Source organism: Budorcas taxicolor, chromosome 17, assembly GCF_023091745.1.
Source record: "Budorcas taxicolor isolate Tak-1 chromosome 17, Takin1.1, whole genome shotgun sequence".
NCBI lineage: Eukaryota > Metazoa > Chordata > Mammalia > Artiodactyla > Bovidae > Budorcas > Budorcas taxicolor.
Genome location: NC_068926.1, coordinates 42,687,646 through 42,713,632, shown reverse-complemented (window position 1 = coordinate 42,713,632; position 25,987 = coordinate 42,687,646). Strand labels below are relative to the sequence as shown.

At 38.3% G+C, this 25,987-nt stretch overlaps 1 protein-coding gene across 1 annotated transcript in view; it reads right to left on the bottom strand.

Annotated features, from left to right (window-relative positions):
• The window catches only part of PDGFC (platelet derived growth factor C), a 238,518-nt gene that overhangs the window by 33,641 nt on the left and 178,890 nt on the right, over nucleotides 1-25,987 (bottom strand). Inside the window, exon 3 of the mRNA XM_052654902.1 lies at nucleotides 25,485-25,665. Coding sequence (XP_052510862.1) covers nucleotides 25,485-25,665 — 181 coding nt within the window. The remainder of the gene's footprint in view (nucleotides 1-25,484; nucleotides 25,666-25,987) is intronic.

The following is a 25,987-nucleotide window of genomic DNA, read 5'->3' as shown; positions in this document are numbered from 1 at the left end:
TGCTGGTGCTGAAGCTGAAGCTCCAATACTTTCCCCACCTGACGTGAAGAACCAACTCACTGGAAAACATCCTGAGGCTGGGAAAGATAGAAAGGAAAGCAAACGGAAAAGAGGTGACAGAAGATGAGCTGGTTAGATAGCATCACCGACTCAGTGGACATGAATTTGAGCAAACTCCAGGAAATGGTGAAGATCAGGGGAGCCTGTCATGTTTCAGTCCATAGGATCACAAAGAGCTGGACACAAATTAGCAACTGAACAACAACAACAAGAACTTTAGGAAAGGAAAAGCAAAACAGAAGAATGTGAAAAAATGAGCCAAAATGAATGAATGAATAAGGGTTATTTAAAGTAACGTTTGAGTTCTAGAGAACTCATTCACACATTAATCGGGGGGACATCTGAAAATCTGCTAAATACAAAGCAATGCCAACAAAGATTTTATAGAAGTGAAATAAATAAATCCAATAGCACAAGAGACAACTCGACACATGGACATCACCAGATGGTCAATACTGAAATGAGACTCATGTTCTTTGCAGCCAAAGATGGAAAAGCTCTATACAGTCAGCAGAAACAAGACCTGGAATTGGCAGTGGCTTAGATCATCAGCTCCTTATTGCAAAATTCAGGTTCAAATTCAAGAAAGTAGGGGAAACCACTAGGCCATTCATGTATGACCTAAATCAAATCTCATGATTATTCAGTGGAGGTGAGGAATAGATTCAAAAGATTAGATCTAGTAGTCAGCATGCCTTAAAATCTATGGACGGAGGTTTATACTGTTGTACAGGAGGCAGTAACCAAAACCACCCCAGAGAAAAAGAAAGGCAAGAAGGCACAAGAACTACAAATAGATGAGGAAAGAAGAGAAGTGAAAGGCAAGGGAGAAAGAGAAAGATATACTGAACTGAATGCAGAGTTCCAGAAAAGAGCAAAGAGTGATAAGAAGGCCTTCTTCAATGAACAATGTAAAGAAATAGAAGAAAACTATAGAAAGGAAAGACTAGCGATCTCTTCAAGAATATTGGAGCTATCAAGGAAACATTTCAAGCAAGGATGGGCATGATAAATGAAACTGTAAGGATTTAACAGAAGTAGAAGAGATTAAGAAGAGGAGACAGAAGTACACAGACAAACTATTTAAAAAAAAAGGTCTTTATGACCCAGATAAACCATAATGGTGTGGTCACTCACCTAGAGCCAGACAACCTGCAGTGTGAAGTCAAGTGGATCTTAGAAAGCATTACTATGAACAAAGCTAGTGGAGGTGATGGAATTCCAACTGAGCTATTTCAAATCCTGAAAGATGATGCTGCAAAAGTGCTGCAGTCACATGTCAGCCAATTTGGAAAACTCAGCAGTGGTCACGGGACTGAAGAAGGTCAGTTTTCATTCCAATTGCAAAGAAAGGAACAGCCAAAGAACGTCCAAACTACTGTACAATTGTGCTCGTTTCACATGCTAGCAAAGTTATGCTCAAAATCCTTCAAGTCAGACTTTAGCAGTACATGAGCTGAGAACTTCCAGATGGACAAGGTGGGTTTCAAAGAGGCAGAAAAACCAGGGGTCAAATTGCCAACACCTGCTGGATGATAGAGAAAGCAAGGGAATTTCAGAAAAATATCTACTTCTGCTTCGTTGATTAAGGTAAAGTCTTTGTGTGGATTACAACAAATTGTGGAAAACTCTTGGGAGATGAGAGTACCAGACCACCTTACCTGTCTCCTGAGAAACCTGTATGTGGGTCAAGAAGCAACAGTTAGACCTGGATATGGAACAACTGACTGGTTCAAAATTGGGAAAGGAGTATGACAAGGTTGTATACTGTCACTTGGCTTATTTAAACTAGAGGCAGAGGATATAATGTGGAATGCTAGGCTGGATGAATCACAAGCTGGAATAAAGATCACCGGGAGAGATATCAACAACCTCAGATATGCAAATGATACTACTCTAGTGGCAGGAGAGTGAAGAGGAACTGAAGAGCCTCTTGTTGAGGGTGAAAGAGTCAGTGCATGGCAAAACTCACTACAATGTTGTAAAGTAATTAGCCTCCAATTAAAATAAATAAATAAATAACAACTAAAAGGAAAAAAAAAAAAGGTGGCTTGAATCTCCATATTAAAGAACTAGGATCACGGCATCTGGTTCTATCACTTCATGGTAAGGAGATGGTAAAAACAAGGAGGCTAGGAGGCAGTGACAGATTGTATTCTCTTAGGCTCCAAAATCACTGCAGATGGTTATTGCAGCCATGAGATTAAAAGATCCTTGTTCCTTGGAAGCAAAGCTGACAAACCTAGACAGTGTACTAAAAATCAGATATCACTTTGCCAACAAATGTCTGTATAGTCAAAGCTATGGTTTTTCCAGTAGTCATGTAGGGATGTGAGAATTGGATGATTAAGAAGGCTGAGCACCGAAGAACTGATGCTTTCAAATTGTGGTGTTGAAGACTCTTGAGAGTCCTTTGGATTGCATGAGATCAAACCAGTCAATCCTAAAGGAAATCAACCCTGAATATTCACTGGAGGGACTGATGCTGAGGCTGAAGTTGCGATACTTTGGCCAGCTGATAAAAAGAGCTGCCTCATTAGAAAATATTCTGATTCTGGGAAATACTGAAGGCAAAAGGAGAAGAGACGGCAGAGTGTGTGGTAGTTAGATGGCATCACTGATTCAATAGACATGAATTTGAGCACACTCTGGGAGATGGTAAAGGACAAGGAACCCTGGTGCACTGTAGTCATGGGGTCACAAAGAGTTGGACACGACTCAGCGACTGAAGATTAAGAGCAACATTTAGTCTTACGTAATTCCCAACATAATTGTTCTAAAAGTAATAAAAATGTTAGCACTGGTAACTTTACGTAGATGCACTACAAAGGCAACTCTTAAAACATTAAAAACACATAGAAAAGAATGAAATTTAGTCATTTGAAGTTCTATGGATGAATCTAGACTCTGTCACACAGAATTAACTAAGTCAGAAATAGAAGAACAAATATATTTACACATGTATGGGATACAGAAAAATGATATTGGTGAACCTGTCTGCAGAGTAGAAATGGAGACACAGTCATAGAGAACAGACATGTGGGCCCAGTGGGTGAAGGAAAGGGTGGGATGATTTGAGAGAGCAGCACTGAAATACATACATTACCATGTGTAAAACATAGCTAGTGGGAAGTTACAGGATAGCACGTGGAGCTCAGCTCCATGCTCTGTAATGACCTAGAGAGGTGGGGTGGGATAGGGGGTGGTAGGAAGGCTCAAGAGGGCGGGATATATAGATAAATATATGGCTTACTCACGTTGTGCACCGGAAACTAACACAACATTGTAAAGTAACTATTTTCCAATAAAAAACAATTATATTCCAATAAAAAATGGTAAAAACCAAAAACAAGCCAGAAAAACTTCCACGTACTCATTAGGTGATACATGTAGGTATGGTAGCAACAAGGGCCTGAGGGCATCATCTCCATTTGGCCATCAACTGTTAAATCTACTCTTGGAAGGCCTGCAAATTTTGATATGCCTAATGAAATCCAACTGTTTATTATTCATAGAGATAAAAAGGGGTATATGAAAAGTACTTTCACCATGGCTAACATCTGTAAATATTTTCTGCAAATCCAAAAGGTTGAGGAAAAAATTCTAGTGTCTTTGCTCATACTCAAAACAAATGTGACAGCAAACTGAAATTCTTAATGTTCTCAAAGTAGAGCACTGGGGGTACATAGGTAGGTAGGAAACTGATGATATAAGTATTTATTTCTATATGATTTACACATGGATGAAAGGTTGAAGAAATGCAGATTTCACTGGAGCCATAATCCAAACACAGAAAGAAAAATACAATTATATTAAAACAAATTAGAGTAAGAATAAATGGCAATATCTGTGGGATACTTGAGGCAATTTGAAATTAATTAATACCTAAAAGTCACACTCCATGTAAAATATTTTGGTTTACTTATTTAACATGTATCCCAAAGACATTGTTTTAAAAGTAATAAAACATATTAATAATGGTCATCTTACACAGATGCAATACAAAGTTTAACATCACAGAAAAGAAGATTTAAGAACAAAACCCAACATGTCAGAATCAGAAAACCTAAGATGAGCAGGAAAATAAGAGCATGCATGAGCAGAGACATAATTTGAAACTGAAGCATCTTCCAAGCAAAACGTCTCAACTGAGTGACAAAATTATTTTACCAAAAATGCTTTATCTTCAGGCAGAAGTGTCATTAATACACAAAGAGTAAATACCACAAAAGGCCCCATTTCGTGTTGTGTGCACAGCTCAGGAAGCCCAGAGACTTGTCTAAACCATGAAACACAGGTTTCCAAAAGCTTTCATCTCTGTTTCCAGTTAGTCAGTCACAGAGAACCAAGTCACACCCTGCCTTTATGAGTTGGCCCTGAGATGGCCTCCCATCCGAGCTCCAGCCTCTTCTTTGGTGTCACTGAAAATGCACAGAGAGCTGGAGGGTGTGCAGGAAGTGATATCCTACCCCTGTGCTGATGGCTGCCAGCACTACACAGTCATGGGGAACAGGTGGGTTCAGGGCTGCTGACTCAGAAACCATTACATGAACTCTTAATTCCTGCATTAGAAGACGGATGAGTTCTTCAAAAGCCAAGTGCAAAACCAAACTAACAGTGTATCATCACAAACAAGCTGTCTATTTTAATATCACAAACTACAGGGAGGCATTCACTTTATAGTTTCTATTCAAGGCATTTCTGAAAAGTCACCAACAAGCACAAGTTTGTAAAGGAGTAAGTTTTCCACAGGTCAACACTGATGAAAGACCTCAAATCTGGATTTCCAGAAATCCATTTTACGTTTTGTAGGATATCATGGAAAGAGTTCTTCAATATCAATTTTGGAGACTTTAAGAATGAGTTATTATATATTTTAGCACAGTATGGTATTTTCCCAGAAAGATGAGAAAAATGGTCCAAAGCCATACTCTCCCATCTACAAATAATGCATCTTTTACAATCAGGTCAGATGTCTCAAACTCAAGTTGTGGCATGTTCAGTGAGTTGTGAAATTGATTTAGTACATTTAATCCAGCATTCTTAAAAAATAAAGAAACAGAAAAGGTATTATAACAATGATTTCATATATTGAGGTGAAGTCTTATTTCATAATACAAAAATGTACATACACATATACTTTAAATGTGATTGTGCGTGTGCACCCCGTGCTTGCATTCAAGACTAAAAAGTTTAACATATACTGACCTAAGGAGAGAATAGCTTGGAGTCAGATTATGCCAGAAAATGTCACCTTAAAATAACACCTTTGTTGATGACTGCACGCTAGACACTGAGCTAACCATTTGACATTTAATCCTCAACCAGGCTGTAAGGCAGAAACCTCCCTCATTCTCCTTCGGCAGGTGGGAAAGCTTGCCCAGGGTGATAAAGGCAATTAGTACAGGACTGAGAATTCAAGCCAAACCTGCAACACTCAGATCTGTCATCACAGAAGCCCCTTGCAGTGAGTCCCCAGGAAAAACATCTCAGTCAAGGTGGTAATCTGGGATCTAAGGACACGTGAGGAGCACCAGGAAGACAGAGGAGTAAACACTCCCGCTAAGACAGATGATTCAAAACTTTGTGCCATAAAACGTTGTTCCAGCCCAGCATTCATGACTTGTATTCTGTGGGCGTTATGACAATTCACAAGCAAAATAAACCACAGCTCATTTGAAGCTGCATATCTTCAGCCTGATTTGTTTACAGCCACAAGGAGACTGACACACTGGTGGGGGGAGCGTAGGAGGGGATAGACAAAGCTCAGTTGCTTGTAGTTTACAGACTCAATCACCCTTTCCCTTAGCACAAGGAGATGGGCAACTCAGAGCACATCTTATGCTAGAAGGTCATATGATACTTTAGAAAGTAAAATACTTAGTTTTGAAGTAAGGAGTCAGGTTAAGTTAAAAAAGGGTTAAAAAACAAAAATAAAAGAATGGTACAGGGTGGGAAAGTATAGAAATTCACAAATACTAAGTTTTGAAAATAACAGAAGTCAAGCAGTTGTTTAGGATAAGGAGCATTTAGGAAGAAAGAAAGGAAAGAAGGAGGAAGAAAGAAAGGTAAAAGGAAGGAAGGAAGCGAAAGAGAGAGGGAAGGGGGAAAGCAGGGAGGCGAGAGGGAGAAAGGAAGAAAAGCAAAGCCTGCTCTTCCATTACTTTGGTGAATATCTATTAAATTTTCATAAGTCATTTAACTTTTTCAATAATATAAAAACATCTCTTCCTAAATTTTCATCTGAAGTTCTCTATAAAGGACAGCTCACTGTAGAAAACTCACTCTTTCAAGCTAAGTAACTTGCAGATGCCACGTTATTCTCTGCAGTTTGAAAAACAGTGAAGCAAAATCACAGGAAATATTGCAGATGAGAAAAAAAAATTTCTACAGTGTGCCTGGCATATCATTCCCACTTTGACAGACAAACAAAGGCACAGTTACCAGCAATCTTTCTACTGGCCACACATACTTAAGTTAAAATTTCCCAGTGACAACTTTAAGGCAGTATCAATATCAAAAGTGAACCAAGGACAGGAGTCCTCATCTCAGCTGACCTTCACTGAACTGACCTCCTGGTGTAGGTGACCTTCCTATTGCACAAAGCATACTGGCTGATGACTCCAAGAGCTCCGAGGGCTCACTGAATGCTAATGGCATCCTTTCTGCTCACAAGAGGTGGTGATGGTGGTGGGGGAGTTTATGCCTACCAAGAGATGGCTGTATCATTACCCAAACTACTGCTATCAGCACTATTTGTTTCTGCAACACTCCTAATTTAACTATTATGTAACCCAATCAAACAGGGCCTCTTTGAAACATAGACGCTTCCCAAGGATACCAACCAAAATGAGTTACTATACAAAGGTGCTGTTCAAGCAGATGTGAGAGAGAAAACTGTAACATTTAGGATGGAAAACCTTCCAACATCTTGTTAGACTTCTGCCTTGAGATTGCTTTGAAAGCTGACTTTGACTTCTCAGTTTTACTTAATGACACCCGAACTGGAAGTCAATATTCAGGCATTATACCTATGATTTCTGAAAGAAATATAACAAGATTTCAAGTAGCACTGTGTGTATGGGCTAAGTTCCTCAGTTGTGTTCGACTCTTGTGAACCCATGGACTGTAGCCTGCCAGGCTCCTCTGTCCATGAGATTCTCCAGGCAAGAAAACTGGAGTGGGTTGCCACAACCTCCTCCAGGGGGATCTTCCCAACTCAGGGATCAAACCCATGTCTCTTGCGTCTCTTGCACTGGCAGGTGGATTATTTACCACTAGCTCAACCTGGGAACCCCTACTTAAAGAAAAGTGAAGTGAAGTGAAAGCCACTCAGTCATCTCCAACCCTTTGCGACCCCATGGGCAATATAGTCCATGGAATTTTCCAGGCCAGAATACTGGAGTGGGTAGCCTTTCCATTCTCCAGGGGATCTTCCCAACTCAGGGATCAAATCCAGGTTTCCCGCATGGCAGGTGGATTTTTTTTACCAGCTGAGCCACAAGGGAAGCCCACTTAAAGAAAAGGTCTGGATTTAAATAAAAAGCAGTGAAATTAAAAAGACACAGATGTGTATAACGGACTTTTGGACTCAGAGGGAGAGGGAGAGGGTGGGATGATTTGGGAGAATGGCATTCTAACATGTATACTATCATGTAAGAATTGAATCGCCAGTCTATGTCTGACGCAGGATACAGCATGCTTGGGGCTGGTGCATGGGGATGACCCACAGAGATGTTATGGGGAGGGAGGTAGGAGGGGGGTTCATGTTTGGGAACGCATGTAAGAAATAAAGATTTTAAAATTTAAAAAAAATAAATAAATTAAAAAAAATAAAAAATAAAGAAACTCAATAAGTCACAAGAAAACACAGTAAGACAATTCAGTAAAATCTGGAAAACAATACATGAGCAAAATTAGAAGTTTAATAGAGAGATAGAAATCATAAAAAACAGAAATTAGGAATATAAAAAATACAATAGATTAAATGAAAAATGCAGTAGTGTCAAGAATAGAGTGTATCAAGCAGAAGAAAGAATTAGAAGCTAAGAACTTTGAAATTACCCAAGTCAGAGTAAAAGAAAAAAAAAAAGCAGTGAAATTAAAATTAAATGCTTGCAGGATAAACAATAAGGTCCTATTGTATAACGAAGGGAACTATATTCATATCCTGTAAAAAAACACAATGTATATGAAAAAGTATATATGTAAATATACATATGTTATGTATATGTGTACATAAGTGAGTCATTTTGCTATACACCAGAAACTAAAGCTGTTGTTCATTCACTAAGTCATGTCCAGCTCTTTGCAACCATAACACTCCAGACTCCTCTGTCCTCCACTATCTCCTGGAGACTAATATGTCACAAATCAATTACATTTCATTAAAATACATTTTTAAAAATTCAAATATTAAAGTTGATGTATATCATTGTTAGGACTCTCCTCCTGACTTCTGTATCAACTAATAGATGAACTATCAGGCCCCAGTGAGTTTGTGAGCTGGATTCCATGGAATTCTAAACTTAAAACATAGCTGGAAAATATCATGCGCTACTATATTTTGCTTCCATAGTAGTTTAACTTTTGCATATTGTACAGTTATATTTACAATGTAAATCCTCCCACATACCATACCTGTTGGAACCAAATCACACAGATTTTGCATGAGAAGAGACCTAGTAGCACTGAAGTCATCAATCTCTTCTGCAGCGATGAAGGGCTTTTAAAGCAATCAGTTCTGAGTCTTGACATCAGTTTAAAGCTGCAGATTATATCTTGAGCTCTCAGCATCCTAAAACTTCATTAATCTCTGTCTCAGGGGCAGCAGAGCCTTATTCACGAATTAATTTATAGTGACTATTTACATTTCACACATTCACTCTGAATCCCACATCAAGGAGGGGTGATTTGTGGTATTATTTTTGGTTTTATAAGCTTTATTCTATGACAGACGTTCTACTCTACACTACAGAATTCTGCACCACACTACAGAATTTCAGATGAAGATTTCAGATCACCTAGCTCAGAATAGAAATCCTTCTCATGATCGCAGCTGATAATCTGAAGCCATTTCGTGATGCAAAAGTGTGTGCTCTTTCCTGATTGAGTCATTTAAAAAACTATGTATTAATCAAACATCCTTTTAACTTTCATTTCCAGAAGTCTTTTTGTATAACACTGTTATTAATACCTTCTACAGTACCGTGTATTTTTATTCCAAAATTTCTTTTTGAGGTTGGTGGGCTGTGTCAGTGTTACTTTCTAGGCTGTGATATGTTTCTATGTACAGTCATGCAAAATGCCACAACATGTATAATATCATGTAAGAAACGCATCGCCAGTCTAGGTTCGATGCAGGATGCAGGATGCTTGGGGCTGGGGCACTGGGATCACCCAGAGAGATGGTACGGGGAGGGAGGTGGGAGCAGGGTTCAGGATTGGGAACACGTGTACACCAGCGGCAGATTCATGTTGATGTATGGTAAAACCAATACAGTATTGTAAAGTAAAATAAAGTAAAATAAAAAAAAAATGCTACCTTTAGGGAGAACCAGGTGAAGAGATCTTTCTCACAAATGAATGTCAGCTTACAATTATTTCAAAATAGAATGTTCAAATTCTTATTGAACAAAAGTTGATTAGCAGATAACACTATGGTTGAAATTCATGATCTATCTTTTTTTTTCTGTTTCTTTCCTCTGAATCTTAGGAAAGCTTCATTCTTTCTGGGTATACTCCCTCACAGGGAAAATGGGAATCTCTTCTCATAGTTATTAGAAAGAATAAGTGAGAGGACACATATCAAGAACCCAATATAGTAGCAGATATTAAATAAATGGTTCATACTACTATTATATATGTCAGTAGGCTGGAGTGTTTTAAATCAGCTTTTATACAAAGTTATAGTTAAAATACAAAATTCCGTACATCTTCAGGTCAAAGGACTGAACCCTTACTTAAGCCAAATTGCCACAGCCTCACAATACAAATAAAGAAGGGAAAACTAGATGCACAAGGGCACGACAACACAGAGGCCGAGATGGTGCTTTCAAAGAGTTAATTTACTTAAATTGCTCAAATATGGAATAATGCTACAGCATTCTCGCCAAATACACTGTGGCAAAGCCAGGGGCAACAGTGAAGGCTTTTTATGGAACAAGGAGTTCTAGTGGAAGAGACAACATCACCTGCATGATGCCAGGATCTGGGAAGACCAACTGAAATACACAGCACAAATGCACAATTCTCAGTCCGTACTGGTACTGCCACCATTACAGACTTCCGCGGAGTTCCACAAGGTGAGTAAGCAGCATATAAACACTAAATTCAGGGCAGTCAGCTCCCTGCAGAAGACCAAGGCTAAAAGGGATCCCTCAGTGTTAACAAAACACTTCAGCCTGGGTGGATTCGGGAGATCCTTTCACTACTTTTACCAGTAATGGGCTTAGAATACCACAAAACATCACTCATCATATTCGAAAAAGAAAGGAGAGTATTTCCGTCAGAATGTTTGAGATGACTTCTAAAGACTCTCGTCCAAAGGACGTGTCATCTCTTTCCACATTGCCTCACTTAAGTCAAGTCTGAGCACGCAGTGTCTTTCTGTCTCTGGAATAATTTGGTGTCTTTCACGTGACTCTTCCTAAAACAACTCGTTATACTTAATGCTATTTCATTAACTTATACCCAGCAGGAAAATGCCTTTTTCAAGCTCTATCAGAATGTCATTCTTCTGGAAAAAGGCATTTCCTCTCAAGTGGTGCTACGAAATTTATAAGCACAATTTTAGACATAGTATTAGAACATTTGCACAAGCTGACTTGGAGCTATCCATGTTTATTTCCTCTATCTTAGATTTTATTTTAGAGCCTTGGATAATTGCCACTTCAATGCCTTTCTTATTATTCTCTCAAAGGGAAAAAAAAAGTTTTTAAATGGAAACCTTAGCTTTCTTAAGCAAACCTGCTTTAGAAGTACTTAAGATAATTCATATGGTATTTTAAGGCAACAGATGACAGCCTTAATCCAGCTTCTGAATAACTACTTGCAGTGGAGAAACACAGGGCAAGGTACAAGACAGGTATTTCCATAATGGCTTTTACTTATAGTGAAACAAAAGCTGACTTACTTTTTTAAAAAATTTATATTATTGGAGTATAATTGATTTACAGTGTTGTGTTAGCTTCAGGTATACAGCAAAGTGATTCAGGTTTGCACATAGGCACATTCTTTTCCATATTCTTTTCCAGTATGGTTTAAAAGTTGACCTATTTGTCTAGAGTGGAAATGACCTAGGCAAACACAGGACCTCTGTCCTGGGGCCAAGACACCAAGACATCTAGGTGCTTGAATTTCCTCCCTGTTCACTGAGCCTTCGGTGACCTCCAGGTAGTCATCCTGCAAAAAACTGTGAAGTGGCATTCTCTGCATATATTAATCCTTAGACGAATGTTTTCTCTTCCATTCACTTTAAATCTTATCAAGTGTCTACTATTTTTCAGACACTGTGCACAAAATACATAATTTCAGATTAAAAATGCTCTGGGTCTTCTTTGGCATTCCAGCCGGCTACATCATTTTGGTGCTTCATAGGAGACTGTTGATGAAGTTTAATTTGCCTCCTTACGCTTGTTTTCCAACTTTCTTTTTCTTTTTCTTTGTACCAGTGCTAGCCTTCAGTTCCCTTAATGACAAAATGCTGAAAAAGTCTTTGGAGCTGAAAAGATTCTAGGTTACTTACAGGCAACTGTGTAATTTTTCAACTGCAATGGAACTTGATGGATAAATGAAATATGATCAGTGAGATATTGACTCCAAGGACTTTTTATTTTTTGGTAATATTGTGTTTACTTTGAAAGTGATTATTAAAGGAATTTACATCTTGTTTGCACTTTAAAGGTAACTATGTGGAAAAAGTATAATAACCCTCAATACTTATTACCACTATAATTTTATAACTGGTAAATTCTAATTTAGCTCACCAACTTCTCAAAATTCCCAAAGTAGCCATGACATCATTATCAGCAGAAATAACAGTTAGGTGTTTTAATTGCAAAATATTTTTCTCAATGACCTTTCTGATATATTTTCCCAAACCAGCCCAGAGGCAGCCTGGCTTTAGACTGTATTTAAATAGCCTCACTTCACAGAGTCATAATCTAAAAATGGTGGTTTTAATGAATTATGGGGGTTAAATAATATAAAAATGTCCATCAAGGGCTTCCCTGCTGGCTTAGTGGGAAAGAATCCACCTGCCAATGTAGGAGACGTGGGTTCAATCCCTGATCTGGGACAATCCCACATGCCATGGGACAACTGCACCACAAGTGTTGAGCCTGGGCTCCCGAGTTGGTGAGCGGAAATTACCAAGCCCACATGCCGCAACTACTAAAGCCCAGGCCCCTGATAGCCTGTGCTTCACAACAAGACAGCCCACTGCAATGAGAAGCCAGTGCACCATACCCACTGCTTGCCACAATTAGTGCAAAGCCCATGCAGCAACAAAGACGCAGCACAGCCAAAAAAAGGTGTGTCAAAACCAAAAATGTGCCCATCAAGCATTCAATTACTGTTCATTCTCTTCTGCCTGATTCAACTGTTTCCAAGCTGACATTGTTAAGCAATCTCTTTCCAAAATATGTTTCAAATATACTTGACTTTCAAAAATTAACTTCTCCCTGCACAAGGAACTATATTAGATATTTTGTAAGAGCCTATATGGGAAAAGAAAAAGAATTTTAAAAAGAACACACACATACATACACACATGTATAAATGAATCACTTTGCTGTTCACCTGAAACTAACATGACATTGTAAATCAATTATATGTCAATTAAAAAAAATCATAACACTAATCATATTGACCTTTTAGTTTTGTTCTAAGACTGTCAGAGGAAGAAAAAAAATATATGATACACAAAATCAGCTTCGTGTAGTTTTAGAGTAATCTTAAATAAATAACAAATATGTTATCTTAGTTAAGGGAATAGATAAAAATGTAAAAGCTCTAATCTTAATGTTTGAAGCATTCAAATACATTAATAGCACTATTCAAATAAATGAATATTTGAAGACTGTTTTTAAGGATAGCATTTTCTCAAATGTATGGATCATATATAAGTTGTTTGGTATGACTGACAGGTATAAAGAATGAATCATGGTTGGTATCCTAGTGGTTACTACTATGTGTATGTGTATCAGTTGCTCAGTCATGTCAGACTCTGCAACCCCATAGACTGTAGCCCACCAGGCTCCTCTAACCAACGGATTCACCAGGCAAGAGTACTGGAGTGGGTCCCCATTACTTCTAGACAGGATATTAATCCTGAAACATAGTTCAGGAAATGTTAACTAGCTCATCAAGTCCTCTCTGCCTCTGCAACTTTAAAAAACTAAACATAAGATTAGCATAATCACGCAAAGCAACTTCTACAGTGGCTTATTTATCTGGGCTGGGAGGGTAGCAGTCACTCTACATTTCTTTTACCTTAATATTTATAGTCTATTGCTCTTGCTACAAGTTAAGAATGTTGCCTACAGCCTGAAATAGACAGGATAGCCCATTCTCAAGACTCTGACTTTTAAAGGTATAATGCTTTTCATCCATTTAGAGATAAAAAGTTGCAGATCAGAGAATAACACTCATCTTGTTGGAGGTTTATAAGAACACTGTGACCTGACCTAAGGTGGACAGCTGCAAGCAGAAAGGATTTTAAGACCAAGAAGTGTGCAACAACCAACAACGCCCCTAACTCACTTGGCCTTTAAAATGCTTTCCTGAAACCCTTTGGGGAGTTTGGGGTTTGTAGGACAATTAGTCACCCATCTCCTTCCTTGGCCCTGCAATATACCTTTCTCTGCCCCAAACTCTGAAGTTTTGGTTTGATTGGCATCACTGCAATGGGGCCACACACTTGAGGATCCTGGTATGGGTAGCAATTTCCCTTTTCCAAGGGTTCTTCTTGACTCAGGGATCAAACCCGGGTATCCTGAATTGCAGGCAGTCTCTCTACCATCTGAGCCACCAGGGAAAGCCTTGAATTAGTAACAGTTCCTAAATACCAATTACAGAGCACCACACCCTGCATGCACTGTGTCTTCAATATTGTGCAGAGTTTATGAATGTTTTGTTAAGTGGATAACTTAGTCTTTAGTAAGAAATTACTATAGGAATAAAAAAAAAAAGAAACTATGGTGATTGTAGCTCTGCAGTTCTAAAGGTATTTTTAAATGCATCATCCTTTAAGGTTAAAAGAAAAATGGAAAGGAGCCTACTGAGATAACACTTGAAAGCCACAGGCAGGTGGATGTGTAGTTGTTGCATTGGTGGACCTGCAGGAGAAAAAGCCCAGAAGCCACCTCACTGACACGAAAGAACCACCCAAAAGCTCTGGGGTGAGGTGGTGTCAGGTACTTATGGCTGTGGTAATGACGGGAGGCTGCAGAGAGGGGGACGGGTTGGAGATCGTGAAACATCAGACATCCCCAAACTACTTCACTGCTGGGCCAGAAGAGGGATTGAACCCAGCTTGAATTTGTTCCCTGAGCACGATTAACACAAGGATTTATGGCCTGAGGAACCCAAGCAGAAAAGGGAGCAGCGCTGTTGCTCTGAATGTGCGGTGAGGAGGAGGTTGAATATAAACCTTTATACCTAATGCTGTGACTCAGCTCTGAGTCCAGAGAACTGGCAGCCAGGACTCCTTAGAGAAGAGACAAGGGGAATCTGGGGGTTTTCAAGGAACTGACCCTGCCAGCTCACAAGACAGTAAACACCTTTGTCAGCAAGCCCATCACATGCACAGAATGTCCAGTCAGCTTCAAAGTGGTCAACTCAGATTTTAGTCTGAGCCAAGAATTCAAGTTGGAGGGTTAAATCAAGGCATTTTCAGTTACGCAAGATCACAAAAACTTTCTCTATGATACTCCTTTTTTCTCAGTAAATTCGTGGGGCTTTTGCTCCCTTCCCAAATAAGGAAGTAAACTAAAAGAGAGGAAGACAAAAGATCTGGCAAACAAGGGATCTAATACAAGACAAGAGCAAAAGGGAATGCTCAGGACAGTGGTGGAGGCAAAGCTCCAAGGATGATTGCTGGGCAGCAGGTAAAGGGGCAGCCAGCCCACAGAGAAGCAGACCGACTGTTCCTGCAGGGGTTTCTTCTGGAAGACGAATTTATTAGGAAACTTAATGCATCTGACTACACAGAGAGCAGATTCACAAAATTTGAGGAATGATTTGGGGATGAATCAGTGATAAATATATAGAAAGATAAGCAAATCCCCAACCGATATAACTCTAAAGAAAACAAAAAAAAACAGAGAGCAAGAAAGGAGATGCTGTCACAGCATACTTCATGGCTGAGCTGTGAGAAATGATTGCATGGCTGCCATGATGTACACAACGCATCTGGATCTGGATATAGTTAGGATCCAACAGAGGGTAGGGGGGTGGTGGGGAGGGGACGGGAGGTGTCCACAGGTGTGAAACCAGGAGGGTGAAAGAGTGTACAGGCCTCACCTTTAGAACATGAAGTCAACGACGTCTACAAACAGTTCTTAAAACCAAAGAAGCAGAAGTAGCAACAAAAGCCGGTGACCTGAAGGTCAGTTCTAAGAGCATCACTTAATACCAGGATCTAATGCCTGATGATCTGAAGTGGAGCTGATCTAATAACAGAAATAAAGTGCACAGTAAATGGAATGTGCTTGGGACTTTCCTGCTGGTGCAGTGGATAAGAATTTGTCTGCCAATGCAGGGGACACAGGTTCAATTCCTGGTCTGGGAAGATCCCACATGCCATGGAGGGACTAAGCCTGAGTGCTATAACTACTGAAGTACACATGCCTAGAGCCTGGGCTCTGCAACAAGAGAAACCACTGCAATGAGAAGCCTGCACACTGCAACTAGGGAAGAGCGACCACGCTCTGCAACTTGAGAAAGCCTGCAAGTAGCAAGGAAGACTCAGCACAGCCGAAAATAAATAAATACATACAATGTGCTTGAATCATCCTGAAACCATCCCCTACTCCACAGTCTGTGCAAAAATTGTCTTCCATGAAATCGGTCCCTGGTGCCAAAAAGGTTGGGAGCTGCTGACTTAAAGGAACCAGAAGTGCCTGCCTCCAAAGGACAACAGTTGGGTAGGGAAAAGGGGCACGGCAACTGCCAAGTGTGTAACTAGCCCAAGAAGAGCTGCTTTTTAAAGATAAGCAACTGCAACTCTGACAAAATTAAGATTGCATGTCAAAGTGTACAGGAAGAATGAAAGAATGTTTCTTGATGGTCGGGACAGTCTTGTTTAACTGACAATGTCTCATCACCCTCATCACACCCGAGAACAAAATACATAGTCTGGAACAGTGCCTTGGTGCTGGGCCTTTGCCATCTGCAAATTATCAGACAAGCTAGTGTTAACCCAGAAAAGATGGCAGGTGGTCATGCATCATAGCTCCGGGCATAACAGACACTGACAGTTGACAAACTTGATAGGTTTTAATCGGAAGCTCAGAAAAGTTGGTACAATAAAAGCAAGTACTACAAACTGAAATCATGAAAAAGAAAAATTCTCACTGGAATAATTTGAAAAAATTTGAAATATATCCATCTAATTCTAAGAGAAAATCTCACTCTTTTTTGAAATCCTGAAAAACAGAGAACACATGGGCATGTTAGCTATAAAATATGCAAGCAGATTCTCCAGTCTACCCATAAAATATTCATGCTTGTTTGAATATAAAAAAAGTATTTCCCCAACATCTTGTAGTCAAACTCTGTATCCTGCTCAGTTTGTGGTTTAGAGCATATTCTTCCCCCTAATTCAGTGTGAGATGGTCTTGGATCAGAATTTCTAAGCACACTTGGTGAAAATGCAGATAATTTTCTTTTTCTCCAGAAAAAGAGAATCATAATCTCTGACACCTGACAATATACATTTTTAATAAGTTCTTGATAGATATTTATTATATAGTTGCTATCAAATTTATGCTAGATAATTCCCAGGTTTTTGTTTGTTTGTTGGTTTGTTTGGTTTTCTTTAAGAGTTGTGATATCCTCTGCTCTCAACAATTGCCCCTCTTCCTTCTCAAAATCTTTCTAGCTACTTGTAGGACATATTGACACACACAAATACTTGTACAGGTATATTTTGTACAAGTATTGTACAAATGTTGTACAGTATATATTTCTTCTCCAAAGCAAGCAAGGCTCTTAAGAGACACAGGGAAATACCATATACATCTCTGAATTTTCTCATAACAAAATATCTCATCAAGTATTCTTCAATAAATGCCAGAAGAAAAAATTATCAGGAACATGGATGGGGATATTGAAGAAAACATATCTATTTTTTCATTTTAAGTGGTGACAAACTTACTTCTAGAGAGCAGTTCTCACCATTAGATTCAGGTTGCTGTGTTGACCCTAAGCTTTTAAATCTTTGTGGCTTTTGATGTAAAAATATGAATCAAACTCCAAACTTTCAATTAGTCTAAATTCTAATTTATAACCCACTTGGCTATATCAACTTAAAATGATCTGCCTGTCTTTTACCATTTCTGCAGTTTCAGCAACTGCCTTTTTCTTTCCAACTACAAATCATTCTATCTGTGAGATTGTTTCTTAGATAGCTTGGAATTAACTGGAACAAAAAACATCAGCAGAAATGGAAGACAGCCCATACTCTTCACGTGAAAGGGAGCTCTGTGTCCAAGGGTTGGAGGGTGGGTGGAAAAATATATTTAACAGCTCTTAGCCAAGTAAGAGTTTAGTCTCTGCAGCAATTGTATAATTTCTTTGATGCAAAAAAACACTGTCACCTCAAGACTCCCTGCATAAATATACAAGTAAGTTGTATATTTTAATAAAAATCAAATCATTCCAATGTGTTTCAGACTCTAGTGTAGGCATATTATACTTAAAATACTTCTTGCATTCTTTGCTACAAAAAAATTCTAAGTACACATTTTTCTCTTAATTCTCTCTTAAGGTAAATAAAATTTAATTTTAAAGGTTTAAACCTAAATTTTTATTTGTTCACATCAGTTTAATATAATAACATAGGAATGCAATGCAGTTTGTTATGAAGATTTATGATTCTTAAAAATCTTGAATACATTTTGACATTTTCTCTCCTATGGGACTTCTGTTAGGATACTGTTTTTTTTTTTTTTTTTTCTTCCCCTGAGAAAGTGAACCAATGAATCTGATGCCTTGTTTGAGAGTCAGCTGGAATTTTTCTTAAACTGAACAACATAAAAGCAAATCTGGCCTTCAGGTAAGACTCTTCTTGACAAGATCATAATAGTGATAAACCTACGGGCATATCCAGAAGGGGTGGAAAACTTCTCCTCCCTCCTTCTTTCTTGCCCCCGAGGCCAATATTCACTGAGTGGCTCTGTACCCCTCATCCTGCATAATTAATAACTCCTTTGGTGATCAGTCATGCATTCCTCAATGGCCCCTCAGGCCTCAAGTGTCCTCTGAGCCCGCCAGTGGAAACCACACACCCTCTGCTCCCAACCCGTCGCCCCTTCACTTCCCACACGTACTTCACAGGAAAGCTCATCGGGTCAGGAGAGCACACACTGGGTTGCAAGTGGTTGTCATACTTATACTCATTCTCTCACATACATTCATCTCTGGGTATAATTTTACTAGTAAGAATAAAACATGTGTGATACCCAACAGGTGCCAGTTATACATATTAAAAAAGAAAAAGTAACACAGGGAACTAGATTCAATATACTGTGATAAACCATAATGGAAAAGATTGCATAAGAAAAGAATATATCTATATCTATACAGATATGTATAACTGAATGACTTTGCTGTACAGAAGAAATTAACACAACACTATAAATCTACTGTATTTCAATAACAATGTAAAAAGATTAAACAATAACCTTTGGTAATTTAAGAAAATTAAAATTAAAATCATACTAATAATGGAACAAATTTGGAAGCAACTTAAAGGAAGATGAGTTGCATGGGACTGTATTAAAGGAGGCTTCAATTCATTCATATTCCACCATCCTCCTCCTTTCCTTTATTTTCAGACAATAAAGGAAAGAAGATCAAAATATATGGAGTCAAGGGGGCTTCCCAGGTGGTCCAGCGGTTAAGAATCCATCTTGCAATACAGGAGACGTGGGTTTGATAACTGGTCAAGGAACTAAGATCGCATGTGCCATGGGGCGACTAAACCCAGGGGCCACAACCACCAAGCCTAATAAGCCACAATTAGAGTGTGTGCGCCACAGCAAAAGATCCTGCAGGATGCAATGAGGAGCACGTGTGCCACAACTAAGACCCGATGTGGCCAAATAAATAAATAAGTAATTTGAATAAGTATATGGAGTCAAGTGGTATGGTAGCAGCTCTAATATCTATTTTTTTAATCTAAACTGATCCAGTCATTAAATTGAAAAGGAGAGCAAATAAACTGTTGAAAATACTGTTACCACTTCTGATCAGAATACTTAGATTAAAACTCTTTAAAACATAATACTCAATAAAACCATTTTGAAAGAAAACAGCACTAGTTTAATCACCCTTCAAAATATTAACCAGATTGGAGAAAAAGAGTCCTCAAAACTCAGAACCATTAAAAAAGTATGGATTACAAGTAATATTATCCTCAAGAAGAATAGCTCTCTATATAAATAAAACCATTAAAAATATTCAGATCTGGATTTGTATATTTTGTTTCAAAAACAGGTATGGTTTTGTGATGTAACTGCCCAACAAATATATATTTTAAAAATAAATACTGTTTCTTGGTTAACAAAAAACATGATACATATTTTACATTAAGGCCAAGATTTTTTTTTTAAATAAAACTTTTAACAAAGTTTTTGATATGAGAAAAGATGTTATTTTCCAGCCTTTGTAGGTTTAACATTTTAAAATAATGGTGCTTATACTACAGTACACAAAGTAAAACATACATACTCTATTATAAATTACTCTGAAATTAAACAAGAAATTTTCTTTTCTTTCTAAGAGATCTGAAATGTGCACTGGCTCTCAATGTGTGTGGCCTCCAAACAGAGACAAGCTTGCACTGTTTTATTTCAGTTTTGCTTCATTTCTTCCCAAACAATCTCTCACTGCTAATCTACCGGGCCTTTTTTCCCTCTCTTCTAGCATAAAGGAAACAAAAATCAAAGACATTATTAACTCCTTATGCACCACTGGAAAGCTGAATATATATCCTTTGCCCTGGTTTTCTTTTCCATTACTTATTAATGGAGCATGACTAGAGAATATATATTTCCACAAATAAGTCTTGAAAACTGCATGAGAATTCTAAAATTTTTAATGTGTGTAGTCAATCTGTTAGTACTTTTTAAGCTATTAACAACTATCATATAATTTCAGGTATATATCTTATGCTAAGTTTTTTCCTAAACTAACACCTAGTCTATAATATCTACTTGAAAGAGCAAAATGGGAAGATGAATTTTACTTATGTCTTAGTCTAAGGTACCTGGGAATCAAGAAAAAGGTATTGGAAGTTTAATATTACAAAGGAAAGAATATCTATATACCATATATATAAAATATACTAAGGACTCCCCTGGTGGCTCAGATGGTAAAGAATCTGCCTACAAGGTGGGAGACTCAGACCACCATCACTTTGTTCACAGTAGTAAGGGATCCCTTGTTTCACTATATGCTCTCATTCACTAGTGGAGTGAGAAAGAGTGGGTGAATCATCTTACAAAAGTAAGCACAATTGTTCATGGAATCATGTGTGACAAAACCTGCTTCTGAGAATTTTAACTAATGCATTAAAACTCTCCTGCTAAGATATATGGTGATCAGAGTCACGGAATTTTAAAGGCTGACTAGAATCAAATATTCATTCAAGCTCCCAAAAAAGGACTGCAGAGTTCAGTCTTATTTGTTAAACACAGAAGATATTAAAATAAACTTTCTTTATAATTATCCCAGATGAGTGTTATTACACTCAACAGTTTTTCTATGTATGAAAAGATGCAAAATATTCATTCAGATAATTATTAAAAAGCAGGAAAGACGATTATGTACATCAATGCACATGACATCATAAGTAGGCACTAATTTAACTACTTGGGTGTCTAGTCTCCAACCAAAAAAGAAGCTGCCAATTCCATTCTTTAAAGAGGGTAAGCATCATGGTCCTTGGCAATAGAACATAATACACCAGGCCAAGGAGAATATGTGGTGTCATTACTCGATTGTTCAGTTTTTCTGGTTTATGAGTCATCACTACTGCGCAACATACAGTAAACGAGGCAGCTCCATGGGGTTCAGATACCCTCCAGGAGCAATGGAGGATGAGGTACCACTGAGCAGCTGCACAGCGACAAACCTCAAGGCACGAAGTTCAGAGCCCACTCAGGACCTGTGCTGAATATCATGTCTTCAGTACAAAACTGAGAAGCCATCAGGCCAGTGGCCCCTTGGCTCTACCTTGCACTGATGAGTTTGCAGTCAGTGGGACTATGGCCTCTGAGGAGCTGGGGGAGCTAATTATGAAGTTCATCTCTGGCAAAAAAAAAAAAAAAAAGAAGAAGAAGAAAAATATGAGTGATGATCCAGGGGTTCAGAGGAGCACTTGCCCCTGAGCAAATGCCACAGAACTTTAAAGCCTATGCTCCAAATGCAATCTTTCCCCCTGAGGCTTTCCTTCACTGATACACAGATAAGACTGATGGATGCTGTCCTGTTGGCAAGGATGCAAGGGGGCAGAGGGACAGGCAGGGAGGGGTGCCGTTAGCGATGCATGGTGATAATTTAAAACACTCTGTGAGGCTGCAAAGCAGAATTACTTGTCAAATTTTCACCTAGCCACTTCAGGCAGTTATTGAGAGCAGAATGGGTGTGGCTGCATGGGAAGAGAGATGGGTGCATGCAATTAGGACAAAGGACAAATGAAGGAATGGCAGATAAACTGTCAGAGTAAACTTCAACCTGAAAGAAAGCTTGGGACACGGTACAATTCATGTACCAATGATCACTCCAGAGAGCAATCTGGCAAGATTGAAATCACCACATCACATAAGGCAATGCCAGAACCACTGTCCTGTTCTCTCATTTCTCTGTCCCTAGCTTGCTGGCTTTCTAAGCAGAAAGCAAACTAGAAAAAGGGCTCTTGTGCTATTTTTCCCAAGCAGCCATCACTGGGCAACTTAGATACAAAGAAAGACAGGGCTCAACAGAGCCCAGGAGTTTGTCAACCCCCAGCCCTCCAAGTCCATATTTACAATTCATCCAGCTATTTCAATAATGAACTAAAAATGCACTGAGTTTAATTTTGATGATACGATCTGTGATGGACACCGTTTCCACCCAGAACCTCACAGGTGAAGTTCCTGGTGTTAGTCACAGTGAATCTCCGGTAACGAGTCAAATTCAGGGGTAAGACCCTTTCTGGTCCAGAGGATGGGTGGTACTTACAGCAGATCATCTACATGTCTTTATCTCATCTCCAGGCTCAGGAATCTGACATACCCTTACATAGAGAAACACAAGTGTCAGTGAACCTGCTGTTACAAGTTAAGCTGGGGTGACGGAGTTGCATGGTCCACTCAGTGCCCAACCACTTACCGAAAAACTGTAACGGGGCTGGGACTAAATGAGGCATTGTGCATTTCATGTTTTTGTCTTTATATATTAAATATCCTCCACACAACTGCATGAGCTACACAACCAGAAAATTCATGAGACCATAAAATCAGAAAAAGACAACCCTTGGTGTTGGCATACATATGTTTTCACTTTCATGTCTTATTCTGCGGGATGATAATAGGTTGCTATCAACATAATGTGAAGATGCTAGCTGATTTAAAATACAAATAACTTCTCAGTTTCAAGTTTATTTTTGTTACAGGTTTGGGGTAAATCAAATCTTTTATATGATTCAAGATCTATCGTTATGTTTTATAGTAAAATTTGATTGTTTCATGTTTAAATATATAAGAACATTAGCTGTGCTAAAACCCAAACTGAAAATATGGACTGCATAACTTTGTGAAAGTGTAACCATGGCTTCTAAGGCTATTTTAGACTTAAATATTAAACTCACAAATTCTGTGAAGCAGAGTACTGTGAAAGGATGATAAACAAATTCTTGTGGCTTCATTCATGTTGATAATCACAGTATCAATGTATTTTTAAATAAGTTCATCTTTGTCTACCATTAACACTTTTCTAGATGAAATTATTAAATTTTATTAAAGCTAATGTATATTTAATGTAATATTAAAGCTAATGTATATTTAATGTAAAGCTTAAATAATCTATATAAGGAGATTGATCAAAAGTCACCATATAAAATTATAACATATATTTTAGAAATATCTCCCTTATCTTAAATTGCACACGATAAACAATTCTGTTACTAAATAAATACCATTATCATTTTCCTGCTTTAATTTAAATTTTGTTATTTCTTTTCAGATGTATCTTAAATAACACTTAATTTCACAATTTAATCAGTGGCTTAAATAGTATTTCAAAGTTGGCTTAAAGCTCAACATTCAGAAAACAAAGATCATGGCATCTGGTCCCATCACTTCATGGGAGATAGATGGGGAAACAGTGGAAACAGTGTCAGACTTTATTTTGGGGGGCTCCAAAATCACTGCAGATGCTGATTGCAGCCATGAAATTAAAAGACGCTTACTCCGTGGAATAAAAGTTATGACCAACCTAGATAGCATATTGAAAAGCAGAGACATTACTTTGCCAACTAATGTCCGTCTAGTCAAGGCTATGGTTTTTCCTGTGGTCATGTATGGATGTGAGAGTTGGACTGTAAAGAAGGCTGAGCGCCGAAGAATTGATGCTTTTGAACTGTGGTGTTGGAGAAGACTCTTGAGACTCCCTTGGACTGCAAGGAGATCCAACCAGTCCATTCTGAAGGAGATCAGCCCTGGGATTTCTTTGGAAGGAATGATGCTAAAGCTGAAACTCCAGTACTTTGGCCACTTCATGCGAAGAGTTGACTCATTGGAAAAGACTCTGATGCTGGGAGGGATTGCGGGCAGGAGGAGAAGGGGATGACAGAGGATGAGATGGCTGGATGGCATCACTGACTCGATGGACGTGAGTCTGAGTGAACTCCGGGAGATGGTGATGGACAGGGAGGCCTGGCGTGCTGCAATTCATGGGGTCATAAAGAGTCGGACACGACTGAGCGACTGAATTGAACTGAACTAAACTGAATCAAAAAGGGAAACTTCTGTTTAATGGTATAATACAAATATATTAAGCGAAATATTGATTCCATATTTTCTAAACTACCTCATGAATAGGTAGTGTGCTAGGTACATTCTTTTATAAACAGTTAGGATATACAGATTAATTAATGCACGTAATTCACACCATACTGTGCTCCCAGTGTGCAATGATTTGCTAAATCTGTCAAAACCATTAATGGTATCAATTTTATATTGTTTTAAGTGGTGATACTGATCATATTTGAGTAGTAAGTATATTAGAAGACATCACATTTGTACTTCTGAATTGCTATTATAAGTAGAATGGGATAAAAATAGCCAAAATGATCTTAATACTTCTGTTATAGTACAATAAATAGATACAAATGTTTACAATAATACATAAAAGGTACAAGAAATTGTGACACAAATGAAAAGAGAGTAACAATTATAATCAGAGAAAATAGATTTCTTAAATTCCTGTAAAAATTTTGAAACTTCCTTTTTGGGGCACAAAGGACATAAATATTATTTAAGCAGCATAAACATTAAGATAAGTAGGAAAATTGAGACTACTGCTTTCAAAAATATATTTTACTAAAACATTGACTTGAAAAGAATATGTAACACATTTTGTGTTGTTCAGTTGCTAAGTCGTGTGTGACTCTTTTGTGTGCCCATGCACTGTAGCCCACCAGGCTCCTCTGCGTATGAGGATTTCCCAGGCAAGACCACTGGAGTGGGTTCCCATTTCCCTCTCAGGAGATCTTTCGAACCCAGGGATTGAACCCACATCTCCTGGATTGGCAGGTGGGTTCTTTACTATTGAGCCACTAGGGAGTTTACCGTTTTCCAAAAAAAAGAAAAAAAAGATGAAAAGAAAAATGTCATGCATGTATTTGTAAGGGACCCACCTAAAAAAATCAACTTTTGGTGGGTATGGAAAGGAATAGAAAGGACAATGTCACCTTAATGGGGGAGAAAAAGTAAGACATCACACAAAAGCACCGACTTTTAAGGCAATACACACACTAATGATCTAAAGTGACAACATGCAAGTTATCTGTGATAACTATAGTGACACTTATGAAAAAACATCAAGCCAGAGAAAGTTTTTGGTTCTTGGCTTTCCTTAATCTTGTGTTTAAGAGGGGAAAAAGAAATAACCAAGTCTGAAATGTATACATAGGGGCATCTCTAAGTGGTACTTACTGGCATGACAATGTTGTAGTGGATGCAGAACCCGGGCTCCGAGGGAAAATACTCATCAGATACAAATCTGATCCTGATTTGATTTCCTTTAGAAATCTGCTTTCCTGGCACACTGCCAGACCCACACCAGCGCCCTAAAATGGTTCCATCACTTGGTTCTTCAACCTCTACAAAATCATACCTGCAAGAGACCAGGAGAAAAGAGACATAAAACCATGATCTGTTATTTTAGGAATTCAGGGGAGTGAGTTCATCTCAAATTTAACTGTGTAAATAGAATAAAATATGCCAAAGATGAGACACAACTGAAAAAGCATTCTCAATTAAAGAAATACGAGTCTTCTATTCTAAGCCCTCCAGTCTTGTTGGTAAGGAACTCCAAATTCACTAAATAGCCATGTCAAACTTAGACATTTTGTATGTAGCAACCACATCTGACATTCAATTTATGAATTATTCAGTTTAATTTCCATTTGGGTATGGCAGTTTTGCTCTATTCTTAA